The 14,776-nt window shown below is 38.5% G+C and overlaps 1 protein-coding gene across 10 annotated transcripts in view; it reads right to left on the reverse strand.

Moving 5' to 3' along the window:
* TLK2 (tousled like kinase 2) overlaps positions 1 to 14,776 on the reverse strand; it is an 84,888-nt gene that overhangs the window by 20,611 nt on the left and 49,501 nt on the right. For all 10 annotated transcript variants that reach the window (XM_036340077.1, XM_036340075.1, XM_036340074.1 and 7 more), the window contains 5 exons: positions 13,628 to 13,780; positions 8,821 to 8,887; positions 7,845 to 7,942; positions 6,033 to 6,114; positions 2,885 to 2,976 (listed from right to left, as the gene is read on the reverse strand). In XM_036340077.1, the coding sequence (XP_036195970.1) occupies positions 2,885 to 2,976; positions 6,033 to 6,114; positions 7,845 to 7,942; positions 8,821 to 8,887; positions 13,628 to 13,780 (492 nt within the window). The remainder of the gene's footprint in view (positions 1 to 2,884; positions 2,977 to 6,032; positions 6,115 to 7,844; positions 7,943 to 8,820; positions 8,888 to 13,627; positions 13,781 to 14,776) is intronic.

Consider the following 14,776-nt stretch of genomic DNA (forward strand, 5'->3'; position numbering starts at 1 on the left):
TCCACAGAGGTGGTCCGGCATGCTGATTCCCACCTCTGATGAGGAAACAAAGTGTAGGAAGGCACAACTGTGAGCCTGAGCTGGGCCAGTAAAGAGCTAAGAAACATAAGACAAACCCCTCCACTTGCTCTCTGACTCTGTCTGAAAGAGAAATGTGAGAAAGACAACCAATTCATACCTACCAGGACTTGCCCAATGTATCAAGGGTCCAGGGGTCCTCAAACTTTTTAAACAGGGGGCCAGTTCACTGTACCTCAGACCGTTGGAGGGCTGGACTATAGTTTAAAAAAAAACTATGAACAAATTCCTATGCACACTGCACATATCTTATTTTGAAGTAAAAAAAACAAAACGGGAACAAATACAATATTTGTATTTGCATGTGGCCCGTGGGCCATAGTTTGAGGATCCCTGAGGTACACAGTCCTGGCTTCAATACCTCACTGTTTCAAACCGCTGGGGTGTGAACACCTATTGGAGTTCTCTTTAAGGTCAGCCTAGAAGCTGGATACTGAGACTAGGCAAAATATGTACAGATCCTAGCACAGGAACTATCTTCTTGAGAAGACAGTCTTGGTTGACCTTGGTCTTGGCTGACCAAAGTTGATCCCTTGTAGAGTCAATTGGTTTAGAGTGGTCAGTACATACATGACAGCTGGAGGATATTTTAAAAGAGGGGCATATATTGTTCCAACACTTTTAGGCACCCTGAGGGTCTCAATATAATGGGGACATTTCTCATTTATAACTGGTCAGAACGACATGTGGTTTCCTTCTCTAAAGTGCTCCTGGCACTCACTGAAGATCGCAATTCATCCCTGCACGTCAAGCAACTGGAATGTACTCCTAATAATGTAACTGCTCCTCAGAAGCATCTGGACTGCAGCTGCCTGTCACGTAAGATACACACAGGACGCCATGCATGAACCACACACAACCCCCTCTCCTACCTCTGCTAAGCCCTCTCTCTCTCACTACCACAGGGACATTCTCTTCCCCAGGGCCAAGAGCCATTGCCAATCTGCATGGAATAGGAAGAGTTCCTGGATCTCCAGTGAACAATAGGTATAAAGCAAGAGTTGCCTTGGTCCATGTATGAAGAAGTGGTTGATAATGTAGAAATGTTTATTTTTCCCTTTAAGATTTAGAAGCCAACTAACAGGCTACTTTAAAGTCCACTGTTTTTCCCCCTTCAAAGAACTATTTATAAGAAAAAAAACCCAAAACTGTTTGGAGAAAGGAGGAGGGTTCTTTATATCAAAAGAGGCCATCTCACTGAGTCGGCGTGGCTCAGTGGCTTAGCGTCAACCTATTGAGCAAGAGATCAAGGTTCGATTCCTACTCAGGGCACATGCCCGGGTTGCAGGCTCGATCCCCAGTGAGGGGCATGCAGGAGGCAGCCAATCAATGATTCTTTCTCATCATTGATGTTCCTCTCCTTACCTCCCTCCATCCCTCCCACCCTCTCTGAAATCAATAAAAAAGTTTTTTGTTTTGTTTTTTGTTTTTAAAAAGAAAAGAGGCCGTCTCCTTCTTTCAGGGGTAAAACATGTCTAACTCAGTACCTGTACCTACAACAAGGAAACAACATTGAGCACAGTGGGAATCTTAATAGCAAATTGATTCTGTGTGGCCTCCAATGTTCTGAAGCTCAGAGGAAACAAGCATAACCTGACATTAGTGGGACAAAGAAGTTGACAGCTGCACATATAATGACTAGTCCTTCTAAAGAAGGCACCCCCGGACCCCAAGTGCAGATGAGGGCCACCACTAGTGGCATTCTGGAGGTAAGCACAGTAAATGGGACACTTAAGATCAAGAACGTGAAGACCGACAAACTATGCCGGGGGAGGTGAGCACAGCACTGAGGAGCAGAACAAGCCAAACAAGTACCACTGAGCACACCAGGTCCCTGTCTCCCCTCTGCCTGTCTCCTCCATAAGGAAATGACGGCAGCAGCTAAAAAAGCCCCACCAGTCACCTCCCAGGGTCTCCCAACCACTAAAGGACACTCTCCTCTGGTTTCTATAGAAAAGCAACAAGCCTATTTCTGAGGCTTTGTTTATTGTAGCTAATTTTATACAAGACAATGGAAAGGGAGGTAAAGAGCATGGGCTTTGCCGTAGCCGGTTTGGCTCAGTGGATAGAGCGTTGGCCTGCGGACTGAAGGGTCCCAGGTTCGATTCTGGTCAAGGGCATGTACCTTGGTCGCGGGCACATCCCCAGTAGAGGGAGTGCGGGAGGCAGCTGGTCGATGTTTCTCTCTCATTGATGATTCTAACTCTATCCCTCTCCCTTTCTCTCTGTAAAAAATTAATAAAATATATTAAAAAAAAAAAAAAAAGAGCACGGGCTTTGGATGAAGGGAAGTCTAGATTTAAATACCATCTCAGCCATTTCTTTTTTTTTCCTTTCAAAGTTAATTCTTTTTTTTCTTTTTTTTTTTTTTATTTTATTGATTTTTTACAGAGAGGAAGGGAGAGAGATAGAGAGTTAGAAACATCGATGAGAGAGAAACATCGATCAGCTGCCTCCTGCACATCTCCTACTAGGGATATGCCCGCAACCCAGGCACATGCCCTCGACCGGAATCGAACCTGGGACCCTTCAGTCCGCAGGCTGACGCTCTATCCACTGAGCCAAACTGGTTTTGGCTCAAAGTTAATTCTTTATTGTTGAAAGTTTTACATATGTAACCATTTCTTAATTGTTACTTAAATTCTCCTGTGTCAGTCCTCATCAGTAAGGTGGAAAAGTTATTCTCTCCTAGGGTAGTTATAAGGATTAAATGAAACAACAATATATGGAAAGTTTTTAACACAGTGCTCAAACTTCAGCTATTATCACTAAATTTTGAAAAATCAGACACTCTAGTATCACTTACTTGTGGTAATTCTCCTTTTTTTCATCTCTCCAGTTTTTATTTAACTGGTGAATTTTCACAGCTACATATCTTTGTTCTGTTAGGTCAAATGCCTATAAAGAAAAGAAATACATTATGTTCTAGATAAAGGATAAGAATTACAGGCAACTGGTTTGAAGCTTCTATTTAACAGAACAACATACTCAAAGTCCAAGATGCATATTAAATGAAACAGCAGCAGAAGACAACACATCACATTTGTGTTTCAGAGCAGCAAGCATCTTCTTGAAACCTGTGATCAGATAATTCAGAAGTCTCCAGACACACTGGCACCAAGGGGTTTAGAACATAAAACTAAGCAAACACCACGAACAGAAAGACAGCCCATGTCTTAACAGACACTTCCAAACAATTCTCTTTCTGGGCATCATTTAATCTATTTGGGCCTTTTCTCCCTTAGACCCGTGGTCGGCAAACGGCAGCTCGCAAGCCAGATGGGGCTCTTTGGCCCCTTGAGTGTGGCTCTTCCTAAGCCTTAGGAGTACCCTAATTAAGTTAATAACAATGTACCTACCTATATAGTTTAAGTTTAAAAAATTTGGCTCTCAAAAGAAATTTCAATCGTTGTACTGTTGATATTTGGCTCTGTTGACTAATGAGTTTGCCGACCACTGTCTTAGGCCATCTCTTGTCCCTCAGCTGACAATGAGACCTGATATGCCTCAATGGCAAATCCTGCCACTTTTAAAATGCTAGGGACAGAGACTGCCTTCTTGAAAAATAACCCCTCAGAATACACTTCTTTGCTATGTGTGTTTAGAAAATAACTTTGTAATTTGCCATACTGTGTTTATTAAAATAAAAACAGAAACAAAACCAAGAAAGCAAGCTTGCCTTTAGTCCCATTCATATATGCTGAGTAAATAAAAAGCAGTTTTTGATTCCAGCAATGTCTGAAATTAGTCACACCAAGCCACTTCTCCAGCACTGCCCAAATAAAGGGACATGCTTTCCCCAGAGACCATCACTGTTGGCAAGCCCCACATCAGACAGGTAGTGCTCTATCATGGAGTAACAGGTGAGTTTTTGAGGATGTTGGGTGTAAATCACAATTTCATAAAGTAGCATTTTTATACAACAGACGACTTCCCAATACAAAAGGATTTATTGAGGAACTCCTTTAGAATGAATAGGCTTTTTTAGTTTTTAAATTTCAGATTAAAAATTTAGTACTTCAGTTCCAACATTGTTACCATCCATCTGCCAGTTTCCACAAATATATGAATGCATAAAAGCAATAGGGACAGAAACACACTCCATCAATAGTGGCGATTGCTCTACAGATCTTTTAAGATGTAAGCTACCTCTAGGAAAGCACTGCATGCAAGAGATGGCTGCTTATAAAAGAAACTTCTAATTCACACTAAATATAAACCAGTATTTTTAAAAATACGAACACTAGCCCAGCTAGTATGGCTCAGTGGTTGAGCATCAACCTATGAACCAGGAGTTCACGTTTGATACCGGGTCAGGGCCCATGTCCAGGTTGTGGACTCAATCCCCAGTGTGGGGCATGCAGAAGGCAGCCAATCAAGGATTCCCTCTCACCATTGATATTTCTCTCTCTCTCTTCCTCTCCATTCCTCTCTGAAATCAATAAAAATATATTTAAAAATCCATTCAAATAGAGTATCTTATTTCACAGAAATGGAAACTTTTGAATTCTATTTTTCCTACAGTTTGAAGTCCACCTGCAAGTATGTACCATAGCTTTACAGTAGAGAACCATTTCAAGTCATTAAAAGCCATATTAAATACCATTTAATTTGTAAGAACACTAAATGATACTACAAGTATCATTTTCTCCAACTATCACACCATATTTCTGAACCCAAGACACTGTGATCACCTCTGATTTAAGAAAGGTTTTTGGAGCGTGAAGAACAGCAAAAGAATAGCTACATTAAATGTACACATCATTGTAAGAAGCATCTAGATTTCACAAATGTTAAAATGCTTGAAGAATAAATAAGGAAAAAATAAGATAAGAAAATACTAACAAGTACTGGGAAGCACCAATAACCAATTTTGATGTTTTTTAAAAAAATGGAGGAGTCCCAATTCCGGGTATATCACCAAAAGAATTGAAAGCAGGGTCTCAGAAGAGGAGGCAACCTCCACTTTTAAGAGATACTTGCACGCCGAAACCGGTTTGGCTCAGTGGATAGAGCGTCGGCCTGCGGACTGAAGGGTCCCAGGTTCGATTCCGGTCAAGGGCATGTACCTGGGTTGCGGGCACATCTCCAGTAGGAGATGTGCAGGAGGCAGCTGGTCAATGTTTCTCTCTCATCGATGTTTCTGACTCTCTATCTCTCTCCCTTCCTCTCTGTGAAAAATCAATAAAATATATTTAAAAAAAAAAAAAAAAAGAGATACTTGCACATACATGTTCAAAACAACACTATTCATACAAGAGGGAGCAACCTAAATGTCTACTGACAAATGGGTAAAGAAAATTTGCTACATACATACAATGGAATGTTATGCAGCCCTAAAAAGGAGGAATTCTGGCACGTGCTTCAACATGGATGAACTTTGAGGATACCATGCTAAGTCTAATAAGCCAGTCACAAAAAGGAGGGTTTGGCTGGTGAATATATTAGAATCTGCAGCTATGAACTAGCTGATTTCCTCCTTTAGTAAAAATCTGCTGGAGGCATAGGAGTCTGTACTTTGCTGGCCCAATTGAAGCACTCTAAGTCAGGACCCTCCTTCAAAATGCCAGTGCTATAAACACTGACTTAGAAGATGAGAACATCAAAAAGCAGTTTTTCAAGTAAGAATTATCTGTAACATATCTATTCAGCTAAAAAAAAATTATGAGAATAAAAATCACATAATTCCACTACCCAGATATTAGTGTTGTTTTTCCTTCCGGTTTAAAAATTTTTTTATTTATTTTTTGAAACTTGAAAACGGTAAAATATTGTCTCTTGCTGAGTCACTTGAACTTTATTAAAAGCAGTTCTCCCAAAGATATAGGTTCTTAAAGTTTTAAATTTCAACCATTAGTTATCAACCCATAATTATCACTATTCTAAATGTTCTCTAAGTTGGTACTAATCAGTGATTTAACCCTTAGTCGTTTTGCTCTGTTCCTCAGACTTACCTTGTAAACTTCACTGAAACCTCCTCTACCCAAAAGATGTAACAACAAATATCTGTCATTTAACGTTGGATGATCTTTAAATCTGTGGAAACAGGGAATATATAACATACATATATAATTATTAAATTATGTAATTCAAAGATACAGCATGACTACAATGAAAAGCATTAGCTGTAGAGCCATGAGGCATAGGTGCCAGTCTCCGCATAGCCACAATCAGCCCTATGACTTCTGTTGGCCTCCCCGCTGCTTTCTGCCCTGCTATAAGATGAGGGGGTGGGCTACACTAAATGAGGGATTTTTAAGCTGCATTACTCAGTTCCTCCAAACCATTCAAGGGCCACATGCTCCCACCATTACATAACTATATACAATAAAACTCCCAGATATTTTCATGGGCTTAAAAAGAGATTTGATTATAAAGTGAGTCACATGTTCTATATGCATTCATCTTCTCTCAAAAATGCAAAAAGTCTTCATGCTGTAACTGTTTTCCCCATAAAGGATACCAGCTTGTGTTGTTCACTAAAAAAGAAATAAGAGGTTCTGGCAAAAATAACTTTAAAAATATTTCTACCTAGTTCCTGATCTTAAATAGCCCCACTAGTAATCCTGAAATTATTTTGATTTTTAAGACGACAGATTGCCTGTGGAGAGAAGTGACATTACTGTGTGATAATTAACTTTGGAAATAGACAGATCTAAGTTTAACTCTTAGTATGGGCCACTAGTTATGGGTCTCTGGTCAAGTTAACTGAATTTTTCTAAGCCTGTTTTCAGATCTATGTTTCAAAGATGACCTACCTTACCAAGTAAGTTCCTGTGAAGATTAAATGACAGAACACAAGGGCACTTAACACTATGACTGACAGAGAGAGTGCTCAATAACAGCTGTTGCTGGCACTTTACTGAACAAGGCCATGGCTCACACTGGCAAACAAAAACACACAAGTTATAGCTATGTCAAAAACTCCTGTTTCAGAGTTCAAAATATGTGGGAAGGAACGGATTACAGATAGAAGCCATTTCCCACTTGCTATCTACTTTTCACAGTTTCAGTCTCCTAAATGACTTATAAACAAAGGTGGGCATTTATCTAAATGAATGTGCTGAACTTAACAGAGTCTTGCTTAAAATCTCAATGGCCAAATGGCTCTTAAAGGTCATTCAGAAACCAGGTGTCAATTCAATAATCTTTCCACAACACCACTCTGTCACCCATTCTTTCCTTTTGTAAGGCTCTGTAGGTAAATCTAAACAGGAAGTGTATCCTAACCATTTAGACTATAAATCTATATTGTTTTAGTGACCTCTATGGGGAAATATACTACATGTATAGGTATATGTTTAATATATAAATCTAGTATTTTTATATATATTTAAACTAAAGCAAATCATTATTTTGTTCATAAAACTGTATTACACCCTACAATAGAACCAAATACAGCATGGAATCAATTTACCAAATTTATATTAATCAAAACATCATTCTAGAACAGCAATTTTCAACCTTTTTCATCTCATGGCATACACAAACTGATTACTAAAATTCTGCAGCACACCAAAAAGTACATTTTACCGATCTGAAATAAAATAGGTATAATTTTGATTTATTCACACCAGACAGCTATTGTTGTGTTGGCTGTTGTTATTTTTTTATTTGACAATCTAAGAGGTCAGTGCCCCTGACTAAATAGTCAGGTATTGCCTGTTTTAAAAATTCTTGTGGCACACCGGTTGAAAATCACTGTTCTAATGCATGTCAGAAAGTGCTCAGCAGTCTTTAAGCCAGTATACCCCCAACTTGCTTACTGTGAATTATCTTCATTATGTATCCTTTTTAGTTCCCTGATATGTAGATTTCTAACCCTTTCTAGCCTTTCCAGCTCTGCCTGGATCTCCGCTTCCTCCTAAAGTAAAAAGGAAAGAAGTAGCTCAGAACACAAGAAATGTTACCTTTCCAGAATCTCATTTCAAAAACAGCATCAGACAGCTCTCTCATGAAAAGCTAAATCAAGATGTTTTGCATTAAAAAATATTTTTTAAAAGAACTAGACTTTTTGTCATAAAAACCAAGCCTATAACAAAATAATAAATAAAATTCAAACTATACAAAGGATTACAGTAGAAAAAGTAAGAGTCCTCTGCCCCTTGCTCCCTCCCCTCTAGACCACTCCTCAGATGTAACTGCTGTTAAGATTCTTATGTAAAGTTTTTAGGAACGTTTTGTGCATGTACATATAGATATGCAATCTTTTTTAAAACAAAAACCAGGTCCTTTGTCTGGTTCTGTTCTGCAAGTATGGATTATACTTGGTGTTTTAAGTTTTACTGATTTAACAAGATCTGAGAATCCAGTGGGGAAAAAACAAACACGTACCAATAGCAGTTTATTAAAATGCTTATTGACCACCATCACTGTAAGCAGCACCCACCAAAAATGTATGAGCTGCTGAATTAAAAAGATGAGCAATCTACATCTAAGATGCTTCTGTGAACATCGCCAATAACAAATTCTGTGTAGATGCCTTTGTGTTACAAGGTTGATATAACCTTCTCTTCTTAGCCAGTTTAGGCAAAAGATAAGAGCTGCTATGTGATTTAAAATATCATGAGATTTCTGCAGGTACGTGAAACCAATACATTTGCCCAAATAACCAACTTATTTCCACACTAAATGTAAACTAAAAATCGCATTTCTGGGGATGGGGAGAGTTGGGGGGGTGGGGGTGGGGGGGGCGTGTAAAAGAAAAAAAGAAAAAAAAATTGCATTTCTCATTATATTTACCTTTTTAAGATGACCTAATCTGAGTTTGAAGATTTCTTCTTGTTCATGGTATTCTGCTAATGTTAACCTGGAAAATAATGGTAGAAATTTCGATAAATTATTTGAAATCATAGTGCATATATTTAAAGAGAAATGCCAAAGTATGTTATACAGTATAATTAGTCTGTTAAAACGGCTAAAAGACAGTTTATCTTGCAGTCAATCCTTAGACACAAGAAAACTTCTGTGATTTAGCAGATGTGATGTGAAAGAAGGACTTCAAAGGCAGAAGTCTAAATTGTAAAAAATGAAAAAATAAATAATGTGCTATAATTTTACATTATTTATAACATTAGTTTTGTCCCAAACATTACTCAGATGAGAATCCTTTAGGAGAGGTAGCCAAAAATTATGTTTAAAGTGTTTTAAAGGGCAAAATAATAGCCAATGGATCTGCTTATTTTTAACAACTCTTAGACTTTGATACTATAATAACAAAGGGAAGAACGTCTAGAATCTGGAGTTTGAGGGCTAAGGTTCAAAGTGCAACTTGGGTCATGTGACCTTGGGCAAGCAACTTTAACCTCTTGAGTCTCAGTTTCCTAAAAATGCAGCAAGTAATAATACCTATCTAACAAAAGTGTTGTGACTATTAAATGAGAATGTGAAAAGAATGTATAATTTGTAAAATGCCATTTAAACAAAATTCTCAAAGGGCTGACTTGATGGGTAATCACTTGTTCATTTCATGTTCCACCTACTCCATTCACATGCTCATGTTTCAAGAGTAAGCATGTAAGATACTGCTCCATCTTCACCCTCTTCACATTCTGAATGCATACACATATAATTCAAAGTTTTAGATGTCCCTGTTCAGATATATTCTAACTAGCAGTAGAAAGAAGAAACAGCTATCCTATCAACCAGGAAGGGCTACAAAAAGAGCCTTTGAGGTCTGACTAAAAGAAAATAAGAGAGTAAAAAGAAGAAACACATCTAATAGAAGAATTATGCCTATCTCTTCATAATTGCAGAAATACTTATATCCATTACTTTATATCACACTAGTAAAAAAAAGGAAGAGCCCTGGTCAGATGGCTCAGGTGGTTTGATTCCCGGTCAGGGCACACACCTAGTTTGTAGGTTTGATACTCTGAGGCAACCAATTGAGATCTCATTCTCTCAAAATCAGTAAGAAAAAAATATCCGTGGGTGATGATTAAAAATAAAAATGGGAACCTGGCTGGTATGGCTCAGTGGTTGAACCAGGAAGTAATGGTTCGATTCTGGTCAGGGGGCCATGCCTGCGTTGCAGGCTTGATCCCCAGTGTGGGGTATGCAGGAGGCAGCCAATCAATGATTCTCTCTCCCTCTCCCTTCTTCTCTCAGAAATCAATAAAAATATATTTTTAAAAAATAATAAAACAATAAAAAAGGGAGAAAAGAATGCTTTCTCTGCCTGAAATAGGTTTGATACCAGGAAAGGATAATATGACTCACTCCAAGACTCCAGAAGACTGTTTTTGGCTTCTGGCCCAAGGAATGAGCCAAGTCTCATCCTCTAATTAAAAACTGGACCGAATGCCTTCCAGCTTGGATTTTACACAGAACTCCAGATGGCAACTATTTATTCACATACTACTGACCTAGACTAAATTCTAATTATTGTTCTATGGAAAGGAAATAACCTATGCTGCCACCTTCTTCTTTTTCTTCTTCTTTTTTTTTTTTGCCTATGCTTTCTTTATACTCCTAACCCAATGGCTTTATGCACTAGAGTTAAATAATTTTCAAGGTATATTGGAGGAAGAGTCCCTTCACAAAATAAATACACGAAAGAAGACAATCATCACATTAACGTGTGCAATATTTGCCTGGAGAATCTTTCAAATTTGGGCTCTTATTTTCATTTTTTTAAAGGAAATATTTTTTAGTTTTAGTTTTAAAATATTCAGAGCTATAACAGTGAAGATGTTTTCCAAGCTTATTCATTATGCATATTTTTATAACTATACTTAATGTAATTATTAACTTAATCATCTGTTCATTTTCCTTAAATAAACTGAACTGCTATGGCTGGGGCTGTATCCTTTAGCTCTGTATCCCCAGTGTCCAGACCTGAGCTGAGTATATAATAAGCACTTAACATAGACTTACTAAATGAATGTCAAAGGAAACACTCCCCAATATGTCAGGTAGTATGGGGTGAGGATTGCTGTTAAGCAATCTTTCTCACTGGATTGAAGATACATTTCTGGAATGTCATGGACTTTTAACAATGGTGTAATACAAATATTATACCTGAGGGCGTTTATGGGTTAATATGTTTTTGTGAACTGATATGAAAACATAAAAGGCAAAAGACATATCAATTAATAAATCATACAATATTATTATATGCTATTTGTGGCTATCTTTAGACCTGAAACTTATTTTCAATTAAAGAACCCCACAATGACAGCTTTACAAAAATTCTTTTCCCCCTGAAAAACCAATGTAGCCACTATAAGTACACTGATTACAACAACAGCAATGACTGATTCTATAAAAAAATATATATTTTTTAAATTTCAAATCTCCAATTCAGAAACCAACTTTACGGCTACCATCAATTCTTTAGATATTTATTGCCTACACTATTGTCTGTAGAGCTTTGGTTTTCCTTTTTAATTTGAAAGCCTCTTAACAACAGTTGATGACTTAAATGTATTCAGGGTAAGCATAAGAAATATTCTAAATAGGTAAGTAAATATAGATTTTATTTCCCACACAAATTCTAACTATTTGGTAGTTCCTGTCCAGTTGGCAAACTACATACAGCCAGCGGGCCATTCAGTCCACAGTTTCTTTTTGTAAATAAAGTGTTACTGGAACACAGCCACACCTATTCATTTACGTATTATCTAGGGCTGCTTTTGGGCTACTCTGTTGAGTATTTGCAACAGAAAATCTCTAGCTTGCAAAGCCTAAAATATTTACTATCTGGCCCATTAAAGAAAAAGTTTGTCAACTCCTGTCCCAGAGGAAGATTCTCTTCGGGTTTAGAATTCAATGATCAAAGAGGGAACTCTGACATGAGATGGGGGTGAACAAGGAAGCTATCTGTGCTCAGGATATCCTACCCTTCCTATGTACTAATTGTTGACTGGCAGTGAAAAGAAGATGCAATTTAAGATACTGGTGTTTTCCTTAGGTACCCCAGAACAAGAAAATACTGTGATAACAAGATTTAGCTTATTGGGAAAATGTCCTTTTCCTAAAATAATACCTATTTTTTCTGAGCTTATTCCTAAGTTTGTGGCTGTTAACAAGTGCTCTTTAAACACAAAACAAACCCTCCCCCACCCCCCCAAAAAAACCCACACAAAAACCCCCCACGTGCTCTTTAGACAATAAAGACCATTTTTCAGTTGTGCATTCTTCAGTCTGAAATAGTAGCCAGGTAACCCCCATAAGACGATACCAATCTAGAGCCAAGCACACATAAGCAATTATATCCTTTGAATACCACAACAACATCACATCCTATATAATAAGAGAAACATGTAAATTGACTGTCCCTCTGCTACGCTCACCAGCCAATCAGGAGTGAGTATGCAAATTAACCTGACAAAGATGGTGGGTTAATTTGCATACACAGGCGCCAGGTGGAGAGCAGAGCAGGACAGCCCAAGGCTTGGGGGGATGTGGCTCCCTCCAAGCCGCTGGGCAGAGAGCAGACCGGGAGAGCCAGCAGAGAATGGAGCAGCTTGGGGAACTTGACTCCCCAAGCCACCAGACGGAGAGCAGAGAGGGAGAGTTGACAGGCTGGAGGACTTGGCAGAGTGGGAGCTGTGGGACGGAGACAGAGTAGGAAGGGAAAACCAAGAGCGCAGGGAGCACCAGGAATTCTGCGAATAGTAGTTCTGGTGGCAGCCCCAGGACCTGAAGTGGAAGCCCAGAGTGCAGGGAGCACCAGGAATGCTGGGAATCATAGTTCTGGTGGCAGACGGATCTCCTAGACCAGCGGTTCTCAACCTGTGGGTTGCGACCCTTTGGGGGTCGAACAACCCTTTCACAGGGGTTGCCTAAGACCATTGGAAAACACATATATAATTACATATTGTTTTTGTGATTAATCACTATGCTTTAATTATGTTCAATTTGTAATAATGAAATTGGGGGTCACCACAACATGAGGAACTGTATTAAAGGGTCGCGGCATTAGGAAGGTTGAGAACCACTGCACTAGAGCAAAGTGAGCCTGGAGCAAGTTACTGTTGCGGTGGGGGATGGAGGGAAAGCAAAGGTGAGAGACATAAGTAAAATCAGTGTCTAGGAAAAATTAAAGGGAAGATATCCTAAAACTTCCAGGAAATTTCCACCAATGAAGCAAAGCAAAAAAAAAAAAAAGCCTCTATTATTCTGTGAGCAACAAACCAAACTGGGTTGGCGGTCTCAGATAATTCGCTCATATGATTGCAAAGACAGAAACTCCCGAGGGCTCCCCTGAGGGCTCCCAGATTGGAGAGGGTGCAGGTTGGGCTGAAGGACCCACCCCCAGTGCACAAATTTTCGTGCACCGGGCCCCTAATTTGTTATAACAGTGGCCAAAGATCATGATGTCAAGTTAAGTGACATTACTTTTCCTTCTCACTCAAAACTTCCTAAATAAGATCAAGCTAAAAATATTAGCTACCTTTATATGACTTGAGCAAATCCATTAATGTAGCCAAAAACAAAGCTTAAGGTCTAGAAATCTCCATAATTTATCAATTTTTTCCAGTGGCATTCAATAGTTTTGTGTTTTAGGGGAGAGAGTGGTATCTCATATCAATAAAGAACATACGTTTCATTTTCAGCTCCATTGGTCTTGCTTTTCCGCTGTTTCTGCTCATTGGTTGCTGGAGGGGCCTGTCCCATGGCAGGAGGTTTCCGCTTTGCTAACATTTTCCGCTGTCTTTCAATTTCTTCCCTCTGTGAATTTATCCTTTCCTGCTGCCTAGAGATATAAAAGATGTGGCACAAAGAAAGAAGGTAAAAAAAAAAATTAACATGGCTAGAGAACACACACAAATATCTTTGTCACCTGCATATTTAATAGACTTCAGAAAATAACCCCCTTTAAATCAAGTAGAGATTTGATTTTAACTTCTGTTTGAAAGAGCCAAATAATTGACAGAAAGATTTATTTAGAAAGAGTCTGCGCCGAAACTGGTTTGGCTCAATGGATAGAGCGTCGGCCTGTGGACTGAAAGGTCCCAGGTTCGATTCCGGTCAAGGGCATGTACCTGGGTTGCGGGCACATCCCCAGTGGGAAATGTGCAGGAGGCAGCTGATCGATGTTTCTCTCTCATTGATGTTTCTAACTCTCTATCTCTCTCCCTTCCTCTCTGTAAAAAAATCAATAAAATATATTTAAAAAAAAAAAAAAAAAAAAAAAAAGAAAGAATCTGCTTTAAGACACTAGTTATGATTATTTTCAGAGTAGAAAAGTGGGCAGGAAGGAAAATGATCAAATTTCTACTGTGACCTCATTTTCTGACTAAAAAGAATTTTCCCAGAAGAGGTCACTAGTAAATAAATAAATAAATAAATAAATAAATAAATAAATAAAAATAAAAAGAATTTTCCGATACCTTTTTAAAAGTTAAGAAAACAGCTCTAAGTCATTCCAACTCACTGATACAGTGAAACCTATACTAAGTACCTTCAGAAAAAGCACAATGAAGCCTTGTAAGTAGTAAAAACTCCCTCAGATATGGTACATTAAATGAATAAAAAACATAAAGATTCCAGACATCTAACATCATTAGACTATTTCCTAACAAGATGTCTAATTTTTCTAAACAAGTTTACAATTTAAAAGTCAATAAAAATACCAATATAAGAAAATCACGCCCTAGCTGGTTTGGCCCGGTGGATAGAGCGTCAGCTTGTGGACTGAAGGGTCCCAGGTTCGATTTCAGTCAAGGGCACATGCCTGGGTTGCGGGCTC

This window comes from Myotis myotis, unplaced genomic scaffold (assembly GCF_014108235.1).
Source record: "Myotis myotis isolate mMyoMyo1 unplaced genomic scaffold, mMyoMyo1.p scaffold_m19_p_17, whole genome shotgun sequence".
Classification (NCBI taxonomy): domain Eukaryota; kingdom Metazoa; phylum Chordata; class Mammalia; order Chiroptera; family Vespertilionidae; genus Myotis; species Myotis myotis.